At 45.0% G+C, this 21206-nt stretch overlaps 1 protein-coding gene across 4 annotated transcripts in view; it reads left to right on the top strand.

The window, feature by feature from the left end:
* Positions 1 to 21206, top strand: part of hdac7a (histone deacetylase 7a) — a 34492-nt gene that overhangs the window by 10715 nt on the left and 2571 nt on the right. For 3 of the 4 annotated variants that reach the window (XM_028999178.1, XM_028999179.1, XM_028999180.1), the window contains exons 2-23: positions 4188 to 4366; positions 6179 to 6278; positions 7154 to 7274; positions 7769 to 7872; positions 8982 to 9077; positions 9204 to 9316; positions 9549 to 9633; positions 11617 to 11813; positions 11907 to 12134; positions 12516 to 12693; positions 12799 to 12932; positions 13584 to 13704; positions 13813 to 13862; positions 14168 to 14275; positions 14384 to 14439; positions 15061 to 15148; positions 15233 to 15352; positions 16474 to 16571; positions 18467 to 18585; positions 19297 to 19430; positions 20427 to 20511; positions 20971 to 21106. In XM_028999178.1, the coding sequence (XP_028855011.1) occupies positions 4188 to 4366; positions 6179 to 6278; positions 7154 to 7274; positions 7769 to 7872; positions 8982 to 9077; positions 9204 to 9316; positions 9549 to 9633; positions 11617 to 11813; positions 11907 to 12134; positions 12516 to 12693; positions 12799 to 12932; positions 13584 to 13704; positions 13813 to 13862; positions 14168 to 14275; positions 14384 to 14439; positions 15061 to 15148; positions 15233 to 15352; positions 16474 to 16571; positions 18467 to 18585; positions 19297 to 19430; positions 20427 to 20511; positions 20971 to 21106 (2650 nt within the window). Of the gene's footprint in view, positions 1 to 1314; positions 1377 to 4187; positions 4367 to 6178; positions 6279 to 7153; positions 7275 to 7768; positions 7873 to 8981; positions 9078 to 9203; positions 9317 to 9548; positions 9634 to 11616; positions 11814 to 11906; positions 12135 to 12515; positions 12694 to 12798; positions 12933 to 13583; positions 13705 to 13812; positions 13863 to 14167; positions 14276 to 14383; positions 14440 to 15060; positions 15149 to 15232; positions 15353 to 16473; positions 16572 to 18466; positions 18586 to 19296; positions 19431 to 20426; positions 20512 to 20970; positions 21107 to 21206 lie in introns of those variants that run through there. The other variant, XM_028999177.1, reaches the window with a different exon arrangement.

Here is a 21206-nt window from a genome sequence, read left to right as displayed (position 1 = left end):
AGACAGGCCAGACATGGAGGAGGCCGTAGGAGGGCAACAACCCAGAAGCAGGACCACTAACTCCACTTTTGTACAACGAGGAACAGGAAGAGCACAGCCAGAGCCCTGCAAAATGACCTCCAGCAGGCCACAAATGTTCATGTGTCTGCTCAAATTGTCAGAAACCATGAACCAAACTCCATGAAGGTGGTATGAGGGCCTGACATTCACAGTTGGGGGTTGTGCTTACAGCCCAACACCGTGCGGCACGTTTGGCATTTGCCAGAGAACAAGATTGGCGAATTTGCCACTGGCGCACAGTGCTCTTCACAGATGAAAGCAGGTTTACACTGAGCACGTGTGATGGATGTAATAGTGTCTGGAGATGCCGTGGAGAACATTCTGCTGCCTGCAGCATCATCCAGCATGACAAGTTTGGCAGTGGGTCAGTAACAGTGTGGGGTGACATTTCATTGGGGGGGGTTGCACAGCCCTCCATGTGCTCGCCAGACGTAGCCTGAGACATTAGGTACCAAGATGAGATCCTCAGACCCCTTGTAAGACCATATGCTGGCCCTGGGTTCCTCCTAATGCATGACGATGCTAGACCTCATGTGGCTGGAGTGTGTCAGCAGTTCCTGCAAGATGAAGACACTGATGCTATGGACTGGCCGCCCGTTCCCCAGACCCGACTCCAATTGAGCACATCTGGGACATCATGTCTCACCATCCTCCAACGGCACTTTGCACCACAGGCAGTCCAGGAGTTGACAGATGCTTTAGTTCAGGTCTGGGAGGAGATCCCTCAGGAGACCATCCGCCACCTCATCAGGAGCATGACCAGGCATTGTAGGGAGGTCATACAGGCACAAAGAGGCCACACACACTACTGAACCTCATTTTGACTGGATCAGCCTGTAGTGTGTTCTTTCACTTTAATTTTGAGCATGATCCACACTCCTAATCCAGACCTCCATGGGTTGGTCAATTTGATTTCCATCGATAATTTTTGTGTGATTTTGTTGTCAGCACATGTAAAGAACATTTAATTAAACCAGATCTAGGATCTTGTTTTTTTAAAGCATGCACGTCGTCGTTTATTACGCAGTCGAAACCGCATATTTTACACTTGATGGTAAATTTGCATCTTAATTTTAAAATGAAACAAAAGAGCCTCCCCGGAACGGGTCGGGGAACTCGGGGCGACGGAAATAGCAGAGCGCGCTTGCGTAAATCGACCAAAACGAGACAAACACGAGGCTAACTTTAGCAACAGGAAGCGGCCGCTCTCCTCCCCCCCCATCGCGCGTGTATTTTAGTCGAGCACTTCCTGGTTAGCAGCGCGGTCGCCATGGCGACCCGCCCCGGTTTCGGCGCGTGGAGGGGAGACCGGAACGGTAACACGCGACTTCTGCTTTTTTTTTTCTTTCTGCCCGAAATTTAAAGATCTGATCTATAAGGTTTGATTCTTTTTTTTTTCTTTCTGGAGGGTGGCGGGCGGGTAGACAGGAAACCAGCCAGGGATCTTTTTTTGTTTTTCGTGTTTTTTTGTTTTTTTTTTTCAAACCCTTTTGCAGAACAGAAATGACAGATGACAGAGATAAAGGAACACTCATAAAACCTGGTGGCTATATTTAAGCTGCAGGAGTTCCTGTTAAAAAGCTCTGGCCAGCAGTGGCACGCTGATGAAATGTGTCTGTGGTGTGATGGTTTCGACTCAGGCCCTTATGTGGCCATGCGCCTTGCTGCAAACAGGAGATTTAGTGCCTTCCATTTTCCACCCGACAGTGTGTGTGTGTGTGTGTGTGTGTGTGTGTGTGTTTTTTTTTTGTCCTGTGTGGGTGACCTGGCCCACCGATGCACCGTCCCCTGTGATGTGAGAGTGTGGCGCGGGCAAGCGAAGGGTTATCTCATTCGGAACCGGTTGTGTGCCATGTAAAGTACCCACGCTGATTTGTTTTTTGCCGGCGGTAAAAGGATCGGGAAGGAGCGGGGTCTGTTTTCCGAGACTCTTGTTGCTGGAGGGACGAGGAAATCGAAAACCACTGTTCAATACATAATGTGCTTTTCTCTTTGACTGGAGGGGGCGGGGTCATGTGACCCTCAGATTTGGCTGTCACTCTTTCTCATGTGTACGAGCCGCCCGATGCTGTGCGTGACTTGAACCCTCCTCGGTGGCTGGCGTGCCCTGGCACACTGCTGTGAATTATTGAACGGTTTAACAGGGACCTAATCAAGTTAGCGTCTAATCACAGACGCCTGGCCGCATGTGATGTAAGTAATGCACTGACGTCCAGCCGCCGGCCTCGTTCTTGTGGAAAAAGAAAGAGATCAGCGGGAAATAAGGACGAGAAGAGAGGGGGATACCAGACTGGGAGGAATATTTCCGTCTGTCAGATGATCTGCCTGAGTAAATAGCCGTGTTTGCTGTTGTGCATACCGACTTCTGAAGGAAAAGTTGCTCCGGGACTTGCCTGTTTAGAGGATATAGACCCACGAAGACAAGTCTAGTTGTTTACCTCTTTTTACATTCTCAAATCTATATTACCATAGGTTTTCTACAATTAAATAAAAAAAATTGTTCCCTGGCTAAGGTACATTATAGCAATATATGCTGATATTTTGAATGCCAATCCCTGTAAATAAGGAAAGGGCCCTGTCAAAGCCCACTAATGATTTAGGCATTTTAGGCTCTACTGTTATTGAAAGTAGAACTGGAACCTTTGGTTCCGCCGGGTTCTGTAGTCGTGGTGATCCCCTCTGTTCGCGCTGCAGAAAGAATGGAGGGATTTCTTTTGTCTCCCCCCCCACCAACCCTCGTCCGTTTCCAGTCAGCCAGCTTGGCTTACAGTAAAGTTGAGGTTTATTTCTCCGCTGGGATTTGAATAATTTTACACTCTGTTGGCATCACGATGGTACATTTCCTCCGCCGGCCTTCTCGCCGTCTTTGTGCCAGGCGCTCTCTTTCTCTTTCTCTTCATATCCTGATTAAAAAAAAAAAAAAAAAAGAGCCGTAGAGGCAGGCGGCAAAACCAGTCCTTAAATGCTGACTACGCTCAACCATAACAAGCCGAGTTTGTGAATCATTCGCCAGCATTCACTACCACACACATGTAAAAGAGTCGTAATCATTCGTCTGGTGACGGGACGTTTCGGGTCCCCGCTGAGTCACGGCCGATTTGTGAACGAGTTTTGTATTAATTGTGGGAGAGGCCGACCGATTTGACCTGAACCTCCCCAACTTGCCGCATTTTGCCCGTACGTGAGGGAGTCGGTGGTGGTTGGTGGCGGGTTTAGTCTAAATTTAGCAGCGTTCTTGCAAGAAAGAAAAGAGAGAAGAAAAAAAAAACTTGATAAGTGAAAGATTCATGGCTCTGACCCCAATTCCTCGCGCTTTTTCTAATCCCCTCGTTCCACCCCCTTCACTTCCTTCATTCTTCTTTTCACACTCCTCCTTTCTCCCACACTTCACTTTGGTAACGCCGCTTTTGCTGTTCGTTGGCCGGTACTTGTTGTTCCCCGGCTTTGGACCCGTTCCAGTGTTTCTTTAAACAGGAGGATGGCGAGCAGAGTGTTGATCGCAAGCTAACGCACACGCACACACACACACACACGCACACACACACACCTTTATTTGGGTTGTTTTTATTGGCCCGCACACTTGTTAGGTACTTTACAAAGACTTCATGCACAGTATTTGGTTCCGTTTAGAATTTATCGCAAAGGCGCGGTCATATGAACATCCTTGTTATTAATTTAGGTTGCCCCCTGAAGATCTGGCCTGGCGCCCTGGTCTTGGCTTTCATTATCCCCACACATATTTTCCATGAAATGATACCCCCCCCCCCCCCCCCCCCCCCCCCCCCCACCCCCCCCTAGCTGCGTGTTTGCATCCTGTAGTTCTCCATCTCGGAATATTTCCTGAATGGGACTGGCGTAACCGTATAAGCCGAGGTGTCTGTAGTGTACAGTGGCCCCTGCCACGACACAGCGCAGTGATACCTGAAGCGGGTCACCTGATAGGCCCCTGAGAAAGTGGCCAATCGGGGGCCGGCCTGAGATCAGCCCGGAGAGGCGGGCTGACTGACAGATGAAGCGGGTTAAGGTTTTGTTATGGGAATGTTAGGGGAATATTACCAGGGGGTAATAAAAGAGAATGTAGGAATGAACGCTAACTACTCACTGCTTCCCTCCCCTCCCTCTCGCAGTGGATGTTGAAGTGGGCAGCGGCAGCGTGTTCCAGGTAAGACAGGCCTCGTCACCCATGGACCTGCGCGTGGGACAGCGGCGAACCGGCAGCGAGGCGGCCATGTTGTCTCCTCACCCTATCTTCTATGGACCCTTTAACGGCCAAGTCTGCTCCCAGTACTCCCAACAGCATATACAGGTACTGGCAGCAACACGCACACACTGCATCACACACAGCCACTACCAATCTGGTTACTAAGCCGTTACCCTGACACGTAACATGTTGAATTTAACACACTGAGTTTTTTTCTGAAGTGACCCATACATACAGTACAGTACGGGCCAAAAGTTTGGACACACCTCCTCATTCAATGTGTTTTCTTTATTTTCATGACCATTTACACTGGTAGATTCTCACTGAAGGCATCAAAACTATGATTTATGTACAACTATGATGCTCCATTTTGACCTTCAGCCTTGGTTTTTGCACTGCATTATATTTGATGTTCATCATAGCTTCTGTCAGTTAGAACGTCCACTGGTACAGCACCTCAGCCAGTATTGTGCAAGTAAAGTCCGTCTTCGGTCAAGCAACAAAATGCGAGCTACTCGTTGTTGACAGTGACCTCAAAATGATGGTTATGCATGTCATAACATCATGTAAAAAGACCACAAACCCCATTTTCCGGTAATAAAGACAAAGCAGGAAGTAGTGACGCTGGAAGAAGTGTAGTGACGCTGCTCTTTTCAGCTCTTGGTAGCACGGTACCGTTGTGGTTTTCAGCAGCATCTGAATGTTTGATTGGCTTTTTGCTAATTTTTTTTGCTTTTATATCGGTCTTAGTGTAAAACTGTATCTGAAGTCTCTTTCCAAAATTCAGCCATGTTACAGAATTACAGCCACTTTGATCGAGTCCCACAATGAGATTTCCCCCAATTGCATTTCGTCTTTAAGCGAGTGTACCTTTAAGTGCAAGTGAAAGTGAAGTGATTGTCATCGTGGAACACTGCAGCACAGCACACAGTGCACAACGAAATGTGTCCTCTGCTTTTAACACCCTTAGTGAGCAGTGGGCACCCATGACAGGCGCCGAGGGAGCAGTGTGTGGGGACGGTGCTTTTGCTCAGTGGCACCTTGGCGGATCGGGATTCGAACATTTTGATTACGGGGCCTCTTCCTTAACCGCTAGGCCACCAATGCTCCATGAATGAGGAGGAGAGCAACAGGACCAGGAGGAGAACGGTCTATAGAATTTGAGGGGTTTTTCAAGGAAATCCACACCGTTTACCAAACACTATGTTTAGCACAGACAGAAAGTTGTGTGTGTGAGTTTTTTCCAGAAAAAAAAATCGAATTGATCTAATTTTCTTCAAAGTGTTACCTGATGGAACTAAAAAATACATTTGTACATCCAATCATTTTCACATTTAATCCTCCACCAACTGTAATGCTTTGCATGTTTGGAAGCCATGACGGTTGGTGGGAGGGGTGAGAAATTCTCTGGGTGGAAAAAGCATGAGAAAGGGGAGGTAACCTTTCCTCTTATGACGACATAAGGGGACAAATTCCAGATTCGACCGTCTGCTGTGCTGCTCTCTGAACGGCGAAGCAGAATGGCCAAAACACTCTTTACACTTATCTCCATTTCTAGCCACTGCAGAACCAGAGACAGGCTATGGAAACTCATATTAATGTTAACCTCACAAATTTTATGATAGGGGACCTTTAATGTACAGTAACATGCATGAATTATAATTACTTGTTAACATGACTTTTTAATTATGTAAAAATAGAAAAAACACCAAGAGTGCCAATCTCATATTATCTTAGATTTTTCCCTCTCCGTTAAACATAGGTCACAAATGTGGAAGGTCACAAATATAATGTTTACTATTCTGAAGGTGTGGCCAATTTGTTTGACTTCCTCCGTTCACACCTTGTCCTTGTTCTGTAGTCTGTGTTTTAATGTCAAAACTGTGCACAATGTTTTTAAAAAATCATGTATTTCAGTTCGCCAGGCAACAGAAATGGATGGAGCGGGAGAAAGAGAGGGAACAGGAGAAAGAAAAGGAACTACAGCAGTTGTGGCACAAAGACAAGAGCAAGCAGAGTACGTCACACCGACACCTAGTGATTCGGAATACAGAAATCTATCTGTCTGTCTGCTAACTCGCTGTCTCTCTGTTGAAAGTAAACCATCACATTTGCTTTTTTTAAAACTCTGTTGAGGCAGAGGAAAGCACTGGAACGGAAGAAAAAAAGGCCAGCTCTTATTTTGACACCTGAACTCCACTCATCCAGCTTTAGTGGGGAATTCCTGGCTGCGTGTAATGACTGTGATTCCATGGAAGTGTACATCCAAAACAGGGAAGCAGACAACAAGCCAACAACAACATTTTCTTTTTCTCCTCCTCCTTTTTTTTTTGGCCCCTAGCTTTTTTTTTGCTTCTTTAAGTATCTCAAGTGTCACAGATACTGAACATATAAATATCTGAGAGGAAGAGGGTTATTGTGGAAGAATGCTGCTGAAGAGAACTTCAAACCAACAAGCCAAATTCCCTTCAGACCTCAGTCACGCGAACCGGCCCTGCATTCCCACCCTCTCTCTGCCTCGCTGCGGTTTCCATGCAAGAGGCGTTCGGAATTACACAGCCCTGAGTTGCCCCGTTCCATTGTCTGCTCCATGTCCCAAAACATCCCATCTCCAGAGATATCTTTAGCTGCAGCTTTGGTCCTCTCATATTCGACGCATGTTGTCATTTCAATGCTGCATATGTATGAATGTTTTATTGATGACTTTTCATTAGCTGTGTCTGCGTTTTTTGTATTGTCTGATTTTTTGGAATGCTTTGTTATACTGTGAAATGATGCAGTTATTGTAATAGATGTGAAAGGTTTGTGAACAACAGACATTTTTTGTTGTTTCTGCACTCTGTAGCTGTGCTGTAGTTGGGCCTTCATCTCAGACTCTGTTCTGATTGACAGGTGCAGTAGCCAGTGCGGCAGTAAAGCAGAAGCTGCAGCGGGTTCTACTGAAGAAAAGAGAGCAGGCCGCTCTGGAGAGGACCACCTCTGCCCCTCTGAGCACCCCGCCCCGTGGTTACAGGTCAGAATTAACACAGTTCTGCTCAACCTCACTATACCATCATGCCATGGTTGATGGAAGAAATGGAATGGTGGAATGGTATAATGTACCAGCTTCATCTGATGTAACTCCAGAGGACCTGAACCAGAAGATAGTGTACCGAGTTCACACTGGATTACACTCTGTTCTAGAATCAGTTTGAAAACATTGATGCTGGTTTATAAATCTACAAATGGATGAGGGTCTGGTTACCTCACAGAGATGTTAAATGGATGTCATGTGGTTTTAACTGGATCCTATCATCTAATTTCATCACGCTTCTATGACCAGATTTGTTTATTTTGTGTTATTTTTCCATTTCATATTTTTAAAGCACTTTGAATTGTCCCTGTGTATGAATAATTATACATACCTCGCCATGAGGAGCCATAAATGCTCTTAATTACTCAGTTATTCAGACATTGCTGTAGGTAGATGCACTTGTAAATTGTATGCATGGTGTGTGTCTGTTTCAGGGATCTGGGCTCTGACCCAGACAGACTACCCAAGTGCCCTGTGGTCAGCCCGCCCACCCCCCTACACAGTGAGGAGAGGAAGGACAGACCCCTGAGGAGGACAGGTGAGACGCTTTGAAAACACATGTAGACACGCACAGCAGATACACATTTTTTTTGCCTATTATAATTAAATATAGCTTAACACACACAAAAAAACACACATCCTTGTGGAGTCTGACTCTTAGATCCTGCGACTGATAGAGCTAGCAGTGTAAACTCAGGAAGCCAAACCCATTTATAAATCGTCACTGCCTGCCGGACAGAGCAAGACACTAATAGAAAGGGAACAGAAGAGTTACATAACACTGGTGTTAAAATGGACCTGATGAGAACAATGTGGCCTATGTGTAATACCAGGGCTCTATGTGTATGTGTGTGTGACTGTCTGAGCTGGTTTCTGTCACATGTGGTATTTCTGCTATCTCATTGTTTGCCAGCTCAAGTCTTGCACTCTCAGAACCCTTAACACAGACACACACACACACACACACACACCCTGTTCTTTGTGCCTGACGGCTGGTAACAATGCATGGGTGTCAAGCCTGCTTGTGTCCCGCTCAGGTTACGTCTGATTAATGTCTTTGTGAAGCCGTGTGAGCGCTTGACAGAATAAACACATGAATGAACTTGGTCGCCATGCACTGATATCTGGACCAAGTATCTGATATGATTTCATAATGATTTACTAATTGCCTGCAAATGACCCTATTACTGATATTTTTGTTCTCATTCTCGTAGCTTAGTGAGTCATCAAATGTCCTCACAGAGACTGGGAGACCATGAATTTTAGTGACAGTGGGGACATTTTTCTGTTAAAAACCGGAAAAGGATCAGAGTGACTTTACTCTGCTTAGTATGTTGCATGCAGAAGGAATTTTTATTTGTGTTATTAGCACACATTTATGACTTGTAACATACTAAACAAGCCAGACAGGTACACTCATGCATGCACAAATACAGACTGTACGTATGAGATAATGGGATGAATATGTAGCCTAGAATAATAGTACATAAAAGGCACTTAAGAGATCTCTGGGGTTAAGTGTTGGAGAAGGTTTAGGCATCAATAAATATTGTTATGTAGCAGTAGTTACACACTTATGACACCTGTGTAATGCATTTTGTACTTTGGCCTCCACTGTGACAAATGTTTCTTTTTCTTTTATTTCAGCATCCGAGCCCATTTTGAAAGTGAAGACGAAACTGAGGAAGGGCAGCAGCCGGCAGAATCCACTGCGCTCCAAACACAGACACACAGATGCAATGGGTACACACATCATCTCACAACACCCATGCTTACCTGGTGACTCATTACCATGGAAACGCTCCTATTCAAATTTTGACCTTATCCCCCGTCTGTGTGTGAATGTTTGTGTGTGTGTGTGTGTTACAGCTGACTCCTCTCCCAGCAGCAGCAGCACTCCTGTCTCTGATTGCAGCTCTTCCAACGACAGCCTGCCACTAGATAGTGGCGTGCTGCCCCTCCCTACCACCCTGCCACATGAGGTTAGAGCCTCTTCTGTAATATTTTCCATGCCCGGCGTAATATGAAACAGCATGAGCGTTGTTTATGGTCAGTGCCAAGGCTCTTATGTTTAATCAGAGACATTTGATAAAGGCGGTTCAGCCCGAGGGGCCCATGGCGCACGTCATTTAATCAGCGCGTGGGTAATTTAAACATTAAGCGAACTTAATCACTATGACTGAACCCTATGCTTCGTCCCCTGTGGCCCTGCAGGAACTGGCCGGCTTTCTGTCCTCCCGGTTACAGCCAGTGCTCATCCTGGAGCCGTCCGGCCTGCTTCACACACAGATCCTCACAGGTTAGACTCATGCCAATTGACACTTTTCATGTGCTATACTGCCCCCTGCAACTGTGCTTAGAAATGACAGCTCCTACAGGACCGGATTGGTTTGTGCCAAATGTCCTCACGTCCTACATTTCTTTCATTCCAACCTTCTGCGTTTTCAGCATGCCACATCAGTCTACTAACACCACACAGTGCCACACGCAGCGCGATAATGATCACCTGAGCCCGATTCCAGCATGAGACTGGACAGCGAAGCGCTGAGGAATGGGGCTGAAATTACAGCTTATCTTTAACCCTGCAGTGTTGAAAGAATTTATGGAATATTTTCAGACTGTGGATATCTGACACTCCAATAATGAACCAAACAAACACATACACACACATATATAATGATTCTTACAGATTTGTGTAATTTAAGGATATGTAAAGCTCATAAAGATATATTATAGTATATAATTTCCAATTCTTTCAGTTGTCCTTCCATTTAATTTAGTGTGGAATAATAGCGTTAAGATGCACCCTGCACACTTTTTGTAAATTACATTGAAGATTTAAGTTAAGGATTTGTATATTTATTTACATATTTATTAGTGCTGCACGATTTATCTAATCGCAATCGTAATCGCGATGTCAGTCTGTGCGATTACATGAACGCAAAAAGCTGCGATTTAAATTATTAGAACATGGATTGGATTGGCAACATATCACTCATTCTCTCAAAGTTTGCGAGCTGACTGAAGTCTCACTTCAGTCGAATCTGACTTGTTCGGTCACATGACTTTCGATTCAGTTCAATGGAGACCTCAGATTCGTGACTCGCATAGACATCTGGGTAGATGTCTATGCGAGTGCCATATGCCATATTGCGATAGGCTCTGCTGTGGCGTGAAGCATATACATGTCTATGGAGAGAAGTGCATAAAAATGCCTCACTCTTGTGCTGCTTGGGGCTGTACAAACCGCTGTACGCTCCAAACCAGATCCTGGGGGATTACATTTCATAGATAAGGCTGGACAATTGTTTTGAATATACTTGGCCATTATAAAATCCCGTTTTGTAAGTCTTAACCTTAGCTAAGCTAGGCTAAGCTAGCGAAGCTATGCATTCCTGTGTTCAAGTCAGCCTCCAAACAACGTTTTGGCTAAACGTAGGCATTAACTATGTAGACTTTTCTTAGCTGTTTAGTTAACTCTTCTCAAACTTTGAAGGTTTCCTAAAGAAATTCACCTCAGTTTACAAATCTTAACCTTAGCTAAGCTAGAAAAGCTATGCATCCCTGTGTTCAAGTCAGCCTCCAAAAAACGTTTTGGTTAAACGTAAGAACTATAATACAGGATTTTATAATGGCCAAATATAATCAAAACAGTTGTTTAGCCTTACCAGGGTTTGTCGTTCGACAGTAATATAAAGAGTTTTTTGTGATTATTTAATTTAGTAGAATATTGTATTTTGAAAGCACTGGGCATTTCAAGTTGTTATATGTAGTTTTTATGTTTCACTTTGAAATGAAACCTTTCACTATTAGTAATTTGTATGCGACTTTTCATTGATATACAAGCAAGTGTCCTTTATCATATCGCAATATTGATCTCAATAATTGCAATATGTCTTTTTCCCCAAATCGTGCAGCCCTAATATTTATTTGTTTTTCCCTTTTATCCCCATTGATGGGCTTCTGCATACTCATTCTTTGTTAAACTACTGATCACATTTGAATCACAAATCTAATTGTCATCAGAAACATATAACTAATAAGGGTAGTACCCACAAATAAATTATGTCATAATAATAAAACTTCCCAAATAAAGGGAAATGAATAAATGCCAATCTGATTATTTCATCAGCAGCTTCATCATGTTGAAATTTAACAGATAATCAGATGGCTGACACAAAAGTGTCAGCCTAAATCCAACCCCTGTTCATCACTTGTCAGACTTTATTGGGCTCTGTGTGAAGCACTAATGTGTAAATAAAACACCATGTTTGTGCTCCAGTGCCCAGCCTGGCCTCAGTGCCCATGCAGTACCCAGCTCTGATGGACCGGCTGGTGTCCACCACAGCTCACAAACCCCTGAGCCGAACCCGATCCGAGCCCCTGCCCCCCACACACGCAACCCCCACACAGCTCACGCTGCAACAGCATCACACACGGCCGCTGGATAGACTGACGCAACACGCCCCCCTCAGCCAGGTACTGAAAACACACGCCTACAGAACTAGCCGTACACGACAGAATCTGTCACATGACCTAATCCTTCTTCTGATTTCCGTCTCTCCTTGTCAGATGGCCGGTAAGCCCAGGTTGGGCCAGATCCTGTCTGAAGATATGGACCCAGAAGAGGAAAGTGCCGACAGTGAGGCGAGGGAGAGAGACACCGACCGAGAGAGGGAGAAGGAGAGGGAGAGAGATCGAGAGAGAGATAGGGAGAGAGGACTCCGCAGAGTCGACCCGCCCAGCATCACCATGAAGGAGAGCCAGAGAGAGCACATCAGCCTTCAGCAGTCCATAATGGTACGGAACATCTAACCCTTAAAGGAGATCCATATTCAAATAAATCATGTCCTGGAGAAACACAATTTACACCGTGTTTCATTAGGGAAAGAGAACCTGTAATTACTTAGATAAATGGAGCTGTAATTTCAGGAAAGTAGAGTGCATTTTACACCACAAGAGGGCGGCAAAGCATCAACAGATAAGAAGGTAGAAGCCGGAATACATGATTTGTAAAGGAATTCTAATCCCTTTTAACACTTTTGGTTTAGGAAAAATGCATTTTGAATGTTTTAGATCTGTGACTAAGCAAGTGCCAAATGCCAAAATTAGAATTTTGGTTAAACTGTCAAAATTTTCACTCACCTCATGGTCCCTTCTTTGGTGGTTATTCTTTTTCAGAGGCAAAGGCAGCTTTCTCAGGCGATCACCATGCCAGTCCCCATTATTTTCAGCAGCACCCACCGACCCCTGGGTCGTGCTCAGTCGTCCCCTGCATCTACATCTTACCCGGTCCCAGACACCACTGTCCCAAGTCCAGTTACCACTGAGATGACCAGCAAACTGAGGTTCACTACAGGTGAGAAAAGGGGCCGGTCAGGCTGGGGTGTGTTGTGGCGTGTGTGTTGGTACTCACCCAGCATATTGACCTACACTTGTGTTCGGTGTGTGTGTATTTGCACAGGACTGGTTTATGACTCTCAGATGCTGAAGCACCAGTGCACCTGCGGTGATAACAGCTCTCACCCTGAGCATGCTGGGAGAATCCAGAGTATCTGGTCCAGGCTGCAGGAGCGCGGCCTCAGGTCCCAGTGTGAGGTACAGCACCCCGACCACCAGGCAAATTACAGAGCAGACCTTTCTAAATACTAACTGTTTATAAAGTAAAAGAATTTATGTTCTGCAAAACCAACAGTAAACCACATGATTGTTACAAGAAAATAGATTTCACCCCTTCACAAACAATCTTCTTATCTTTGTGTTTGAACTTTAAAAAGCAAGAGAGATTAGGGTACACTAACATATGTTTAAAAAAACTGGACGCAGTGAAAAGATGAAACACAATGTAACCTGTAGATGAAAACTGGTGAATCGAAAATCACCAAACTTAAGGACTGAAACACCAAGAATGTCTTTTCACTTGTAAATGAAATGTAGGTTTGTTTTTACCTTCTGGTGATAACATGCATGCAGGCTGCATGCCAGCTACCTATCAGTAATGCTAACCCTGACATTTCGTGTGTGTGGACTACTGTTAAACACTTAGTAAATCATCTTTAAACTGTCAGCCCCATCACTGATGCTCATGAAAAAATGTTTTCACCAATTTCACAGTAACACTACAACAGATGTTACCAGAAAAAGTGTTACTGGACATAGAGCTGAACAATGTACATGTCCCTGATGTATTTTTGCAGAGCTACACAGACATACAGTTTATATGTTACTGTGTGTGTGTGTGTTGTTTAGACTATCCGTGGAAGAAAGGCCACGTTAGAGGAGCTTCAGTCGGTTCACTCTGAGAAACATGTGCTTCTCTTCGGCACCAACCCCCTCAACCGTCTTAAAATTGACAGGTGCAAAATCACAGGTATGTAGGGGCCCCTGACACACACACACACACACATACACACACCAACAGGCAAATACACCACTAAGACCTAGTTTGATTATTGAGCTTAATTTGTTTCATATTTAGGACTTTTATCACAGAGGATGTTTGTGATGCTGCCTTGTGGAGGACTGGGGGTGAGTACACACACTCACACACATACACACACATAAATCATCACTGCATCAGATTTTGGATGGTAAAGAACCTTCATTCAAGTTATAATTGCAGTAAATGAAATAATATGATTCTTCATCATTTAAATATTTGGGGAACTGTTTGGGAACGGCATAGTTGATGGAACAATTGGCTGTGTCTCCCAGTTCCAAGAAGGGGAAAAAAAGAGGGAAGGAGTAGAATGCTCGATGAAGAAAGCATGACAGAACCCTGGCTCCTGCTTGGCTTGCTCATTCCTGATTGGCTCTTTGCGGCTGATTGACAGGTGGACAGTGACACGGTCTGGAACGAGATGCACACATCGACGGCCTCACGCATGGCAGCGGGCAGCGTCACAGACCTGGCACTCAAAGTAGCACAAGGAGAGCTTCGGGTGAGGCTCATTGGACCACACTGCAGTGCTTTGCTGTAGAACGATATCGTGACTTTTCAGCATTTTTGAGGAATTTGCTTAAATGGTGTGATGTTCTCCATTTCACAGAATGGATTTGCAGTGGTAAGGCCTCCTGGGCACCACGCAACACACTCTCAACCAATGTGAGTTGTCTTATACACACACTCACACACCCACATCATGCTCCTACTCACGAATATAGCCACACTTGCATGTAAAAATGATAAATAAATACATAAACAACAGAATGGGGTGGATCTTGATCTTGAAATGTGTATGTGTGTGTGTGTGTGTGTGTGTGTGTGTGTCACTAGTGTTTATTTATGATCTAGTAATTGTCGATTATGGAAACAAAACAGCTGTGTGATTTATATCTCTTGAGGTCACAGAGTTGATTTGGATCCGTCTGTGATGACTTTGCACTCGTTTGCACGATTGTGTGTTTGCACGATAAGTAAGTGTACGTGCATATTTTTTGCCATTTTGGGCGTGTGACTTTTCTGGATGCTGATCTTGTGATTTATTGTCACTGTCAGTCTGTTGGAATGGGCAGTGTGAGTGTGTGTTTGTGGTTTAATGGATTGTGTGATTTATATAGCATATTCACAGGTTTTATAAGAGTTGGAAGGATTGATGAATTCGCTGTTTTAACACACACGCATTTTTGACATTTTGTATGTGCATCATCAATCTGTTGCTTATTCTCTCACCTCACAGTCAATTTAGAAAAGAGATAACAGGCCCTGTGTGCTTCTTTCATGCAGGGGCTTCTGCTTCTTCAACTCTGTGGCTATAGCAGCAAAGCAGCTCCAGCAGAAACTCAACGTCAGTAAGATCCTCATTGTGGACTGGGTAAGAGAACGTGTGCCGACACACACCCGCATTCTACCCGATAGCCCTTCTTCTGCCCACCTGCTCCATTTCCTCCACACTCAGGACGTTCACCATGGCAACGGAACCCAGGAGGTCTTCTACGACGACCCAAGCATTCTGTACATTTCCCTCCATCGCTACGACGATGGCACCTTCTTCCCCGGGACCGGCGGGCCGGAAGAGGTAACCCTCTTCTCACCCTCCGGGTTTCACCTTAGGCCCAGCGTCCACCTACAGGAAACTTGCTATCAGGCTTTTGTTTATGAAAACGACGCCCACGCCGGGTTCTCTTGTTTGGCTGGAAAATACCCTGGCGGCCCGCGCCCGTGTTGTTTTCCTGACGGCCCCCTCATTCTTTCAGTTTCGTGATATTGCGGGTTGAAAATAGCGCTCGTACGGGCCGCGCCGGGCGGACAGTCATTCTGAAAGCGTGTTCTCCACTCAGAGCACGCCCTCAATTAGTCACACCAACCGCAGGAACGAAGACTGGAGGGAAATTAGCGTTTGGTTCTGAGTAATATGCAGACATGACTGAAGTTCACGTCTCTTGATCCAGATAAACTTTACAGATAGACGCACGCACGAACAGACAGCGGATCGGTGGCCTGCGATGATCGCTATGCATTTATATTGCTCTTTTTTTCAATGATTGACGGATATTTCAATTGGAAAAATGGAAGTCATTATTTCATTAATTAGCAGCTGCCATTAATTTTGAAAATCTTCAAATCTACGTGCCAGAGCTGAAACCTAATTAAGTAACCGGACAATTACAGCATTCGAATTCGAATGAAAGCTTGTCGAGATGATTAAAGAAATTGCTGGGAATTCTCCAAGTCTGAACTCACAGTCGCAGCTGGTCTCGTATGAACAAAAAGTCCAGGCTTGAAACATTTTTCAGGTTCGTCGCATGTTCATTTTGCAGTTTGGGGGAAAAAAAAAAAAGACCTTGACTTTCGGTATTTACAGGAAGTTGCTGTTTGAGCACATTTGATCTGGGCGCCGTGTGTGTTTGTGTATTCGTGTGTGTGTTTATGCGTGTGAACATGTGTGCCCTTGCCTGAGCCTGTAAGTATGTTTGTGCAAAAGTGTGTGTTTATCTGCGTGAACATGCAATATGGGCCTTGGTAACCATGTGTGAGTGTGTGTATGAGAGTGTGTGTGCCACCATATGTGGTTTTGCGTGTGAGCAATGCTGTATGATTTCTGTACTCCATCTACTCCATCTCTCTTAATGCATTTGATTGAGTTTATACGTTCGAAAGTACGTGTGTATAAGACGTGTGTTGCTTCCGGTCTTGCAGGTGGGCATCGGTGCTGGTGTAGGATTTAACGTGAACATGGCGTGGACAGGAGGCCTCAACCCACCCATGGGAGACGCTGAGTACCTGGCCGCGTTCAGGTACCGGAACACATCCAACCCACTCACGTCCTGATAGCGGTTCTTGCTGCAGTCTTCAGGTTTCGTAATGAAGCACTCTGCTCTAATCGACCCTCATCTCCTCCATGATGATGTCGACTACTTCCTGTGCCTGGTTACATGCGAGGGTGGGTGTTTTGGGTGGGTGGTGCAGCAGTGTGGTGCTCTGGCTCGGCCTCAGCCTGTTAAAGCTCCATGTGAGGTCTGAGCAGCACAGATGCTTACTGGGTGGGCCGCTGTCACATACAAGCTCGATATTTCATAAAGCCAAAGATTAAAAAGTGCACACATATATGACACACACACACACACACACACTTCAAAACTGCAGATTTCTATAGTTATGCTCTGATAACGCTTTAATTGCATTAGTTCACTGTCTATGCGACTGTGTTGGAATTCCTCTATCGATGGAATTCACTCATGTTCTGGTTGGTGGAAACAGTCTCAAAAGTTGCACAAAAATCTGTGCAAACTAAACTGGCTGCTGTGCATAAGAACCTATAGGACCGGTTCTTGCTGTGTAGACCCTCATTACAGACCAAACCTTTTGTGGGTGTTCATGACTGTTCCAGCACGTTGGGTAGGGAAGGAATAACTGCACACACAGCCAGTAATGGCAATGCTGGTGAAGAAGCAAATATGTTTTGGGGGAGACTGGGGGTGGTGGGGGTGCTGCATGTTTTGAGGCGCGCAGACAGCAGGCTACGACGAGGGGGGGGGGATAGGTATGAAAGTAGGGGTGCACTCGGCAAAAGCAGAGGCTCAGTAATGAACCCAAATGGATCCCAGATGGAGGCTGTCAGTGACGTGCGAAGAGAGACGAGCCGAAAATGGGAACCAGACGCCGGGAGACGCTTTGAACTCCAGGAGAGAAAGAAAGAAGCGAGACTGACAGAGAGAGACAGAGTGAGAGGGAAAGAAACGCAAACTCCGGCGCTCAACGGGCAGGTCGGTGGCTGCTGTACTGCAGACCTACACAGGCCACTATACACAGGGTCACACTTCCCTCGACCTCCGACCCCACGGTAGTCTTTCAGGGGCCGGCCGCCATGTGAACACCTTCTGTTCAGGCTGCACCAATTAATTCTTCAAATAAGCTACGTGGAGTGGAAACCATTTACAGTACAGAACGCCTCTGTGGAAAATGTGTATTATGACCGCTGAGTTTCATTCACGTTCCTTTGAACTTCTCAGTTTAATTTTATTTTTTCTTTATAAAACATTCTTTAATATCTACCATTACTCATAAGGTTAACCGTATCAAGCCTTATGCACTAATGTTCTATAAAGGAAATATTAAAGTTAAGAAATTTGATCTTTTCATTATGATATATAAGACATGGGGCATTGAGAGTTTTCACGTTTCAATCGTTCACTTGAATTGTTGAATTAAATGCAGGACTGATCTATCTGCTTGCTTGGTGTGGTTTGTTAGCAGATATGGTCTCAAGAAGATTGTAACACCGATCATGTATCAGGAGAGAGATCTGACCCTCTGGGTTTCAGAAATTCTGTTTCGGAAATTATTACACGTTATTACACATTATTACACATGAACATATTGTTTACACATGTAAGTTTTGTCTGTTTATCCAGAGCGACTTCCAATCAGTAGTTACAGGGACAGTCCCCCCTGGAGCAACTTAGGGTTAAGTGTCACATAATGGTAGTAAGTGGGATTTGTATTACCCACTAGGCTACTACAACACCTTAAATCCTGCAGACATACTGCAAACACATTCCGCAATTCCAATCCATCTAAAATTGGTTTTACATAAATTGTCTACATATTGAGTACTGTTTCCTTGCCAGTCATTGCAGCTTGGATCATTGTCTTGTTTATCACATGCATACTACCTGTTTATGCCCTCTAGGACGGTCGTGATGCCCATTGCCCATGAGTTCTCCCCTGATGTTGTGTTGGTGTCTTCTGGCTTTGACGCCGTGGAGGGACATTCAGAAGCTTTGGGGGGCTACAGAGTGTCGGCTAAATGTAAGTTCTCCCTCATGACAGTACATACCGTACAGAGCAAATGAACTTGGAACGTGGCCCTCAGTTGCAGCTTGTAGGTCCGCCTCCCCGCTAACCCCCAAATGCATTGTATGTAAGGATGCATGCTTTGCACAACTCAATAATATATTCATAATATGTATATATTGTGAGATCTCTGCGGTCAGTTGTGAAATTGCATTGTAGCCAATTTTCATATCTCTGCTATGCATTCTGGGAACTCGGCTTTGCTCTTGCGATTTTTTTTCATAAAAAAAAGCTGAACTTTGTCCAATGGGATGAATAGCTGGTGCTTAAACAGGCTTCGGCATGTCTGAAATGTGGTCAGAACTTGTGAGTGTGTGTGACAGATTGTTGCATCTTGCTTCAATAGGATTTATTCGCTCACAAGGACCCAATCTGTCCTCAGCACAAATTATCCAAAAATTTTCATTTGTCTCCAAAGACTTTAAAATGGTTTGCATCATGCCATTGTATGGTGCGTTTCACACGGCAATAAAAGCCACAAAAACTTTGTCAAAACTCAGTTCTTTTAAAAAACTATTCCAAAAAGTTTTATTTATTTGCCTGTGAAATCTGATGAGGGAAATTTAGTAGTCATGATATGTGTTTGGTATCAGATATCCCTCAGGCTACACAGGAAGTCCTTACTGATCTGCTCTCCTTCTCACCCTCATATTTACACATGACCAGGCTTTGGTTTCCTGACCCGGAAGTTGATGGAGTTGGCCGGGGGTCGGCTGATCTTGGCTCTGGAGGGGGGTCACGACCTCACAGCCATCTGCGATGCATCTGAGGTCTGCGTCAGCACCCTGCTCGGCAAAGAGGTTGGAGCCCCGCACGCCCACCATCTTACCAACACACATGTAGATCAACTGTTGCCAACATTCAGCGTCAAATTGGTCAAATACATTTTTCTGACTCATAAATACATTTAATAGTAGAATTAGCTGAAGCGGTTAAAAGGTTGGGAAAGTTGCTCTGCACATCTGGGCGCCGAGCCCCGATGGACGGGCACAGATGAAGAGGCATTTTTAATCCCCGCCGCAGATTCTCCGTTGGAAGGGGTTTAGAGCCCTTGCCTGATTGACCACAGACCGTTCCCTTGCCGTTTTGAAGTCGCTCCAGCATGGATGTGCCGTGTCTCGGGTCATTGTCCCGGTGGAAGATGAATCTCATCACAGGCCCGGAGTTTGCATCTCATGATGACAGCAGCACTCTGTACCATGATAGCTGGTTGCAGCCAGACCACACGTGGGCATAATATTAGTTTTCAAGGGAAAAGCCTGGAAAAGGTGCAGGTAGTTTTCCTTTCTTTGTATTTAACAGTAGTTTGCTAAAACACCAGGGTTCAAGACACTACTGGATCTACAGCTCGATGTACCACACTTTCATATGGAGGACATGGTGCAAACATCTTGTAGTTTTCTTGTTGTATTATGAAAAATAACTAATTAATGGGTATGGATTTTAATACCTGGGATACTGCTGGCATGAGCATGAACGAAAAAGTGCATTTTTAAAATAATGTCGGAAGCATAACTACAAGAGAACTGTGAATTGTATGTTTCTATTCAATCATCCCATGTGTGGCCCTTGGCTTTCTTGGCCCTCTGAAAAAAAATATTGTCCCCACCTGCACATCGTCGTTTTTCATGCATATTCAATACAGTCCAGATTTTTTGTCTGGTCTTGATAAATTATTGATTATTGAGATATTAAGGTGAAATTAAAACATGCAATATACAGCACTTTTTTAAAAAACTAGATAGCTAGATAAATAGACTGATAGATATTTTCTCTTCCCCCCCCCCCATTCTCAGTTGGAACCGCTTTCTCAGGAGGTGTTGCAGCAGAGGCCGTGTGCGAATGCAGTTTGTTCCTTACGTCGCGTGATCCAGGTTCAGAGTAAGCGTGTTCACGTTCCTCTTTCATTCCGCTTGCTGCATTCGTTATTTGCCATGCTGATGTTTGACCTTCTCCCTGCAATGTTCTCCATCTTGCAGCCTCTCGCTCGCTCTCGCTCTCTCTCTGCCTGCCCCCACACTCTCCTGCATCTAATTAACTTCAAACCTTCCTCTGGTTTTTAACCTCCACAACATCCTCCTCCTGATTGCGCACAAATGTCAGCCCAGTGCGCTTCAATTAATTACAAATATTTGCAAAGCCGCAAGAATTTTAAGCTCTTGGTTTGGGGGGGCAGGAGCGAAAAGACTTCAGTCGCATGTTCACCCAACACACATTTCCACACTTTTTGCGCCGAACACACAGTTGAGCTACAGTACACATGCAGGTATCCCGTCTGTCAGCCAGCTCACTGCTGCGTGTGTGTCTGTGTGTGTGTGTGTGTGTGTGTGTGTGCTTCAGGTCAATACTGGCGCTCTGTGAGTGTGTTAGCTCACACTGTGGATCAGTCGTACCTGCAGGCCCAGAGACGGGATTCGGCCAGTGATGCGGTGTCTGCCCTGGCTTCACTGTCTGTGGCCGTGCTGAACACCAATAGGTAAATATATATAAAAATAACTAAAAGAAATATAGGTTTCCAGCCTGGATATTTAGGACCCACCCACAGAGCATTGGGAACCATGCAGACTTGTCCTTAA

Source organism: Denticeps clupeoides, chromosome 12 (assembly GCF_900700375.1).
Source record: "Denticeps clupeoides chromosome 12, fDenClu1.1, whole genome shotgun sequence".
NCBI classification, from domain to species: domain Eukaryota; kingdom Metazoa; phylum Chordata; class Actinopteri; order Clupeiformes; family Denticipitidae; genus Denticeps; species Denticeps clupeoides.
The sequence above is the reverse complement of the archived record's forward strand: the minus strand, read 5'-3'. Positions and strand labels throughout refer to the sequence as shown.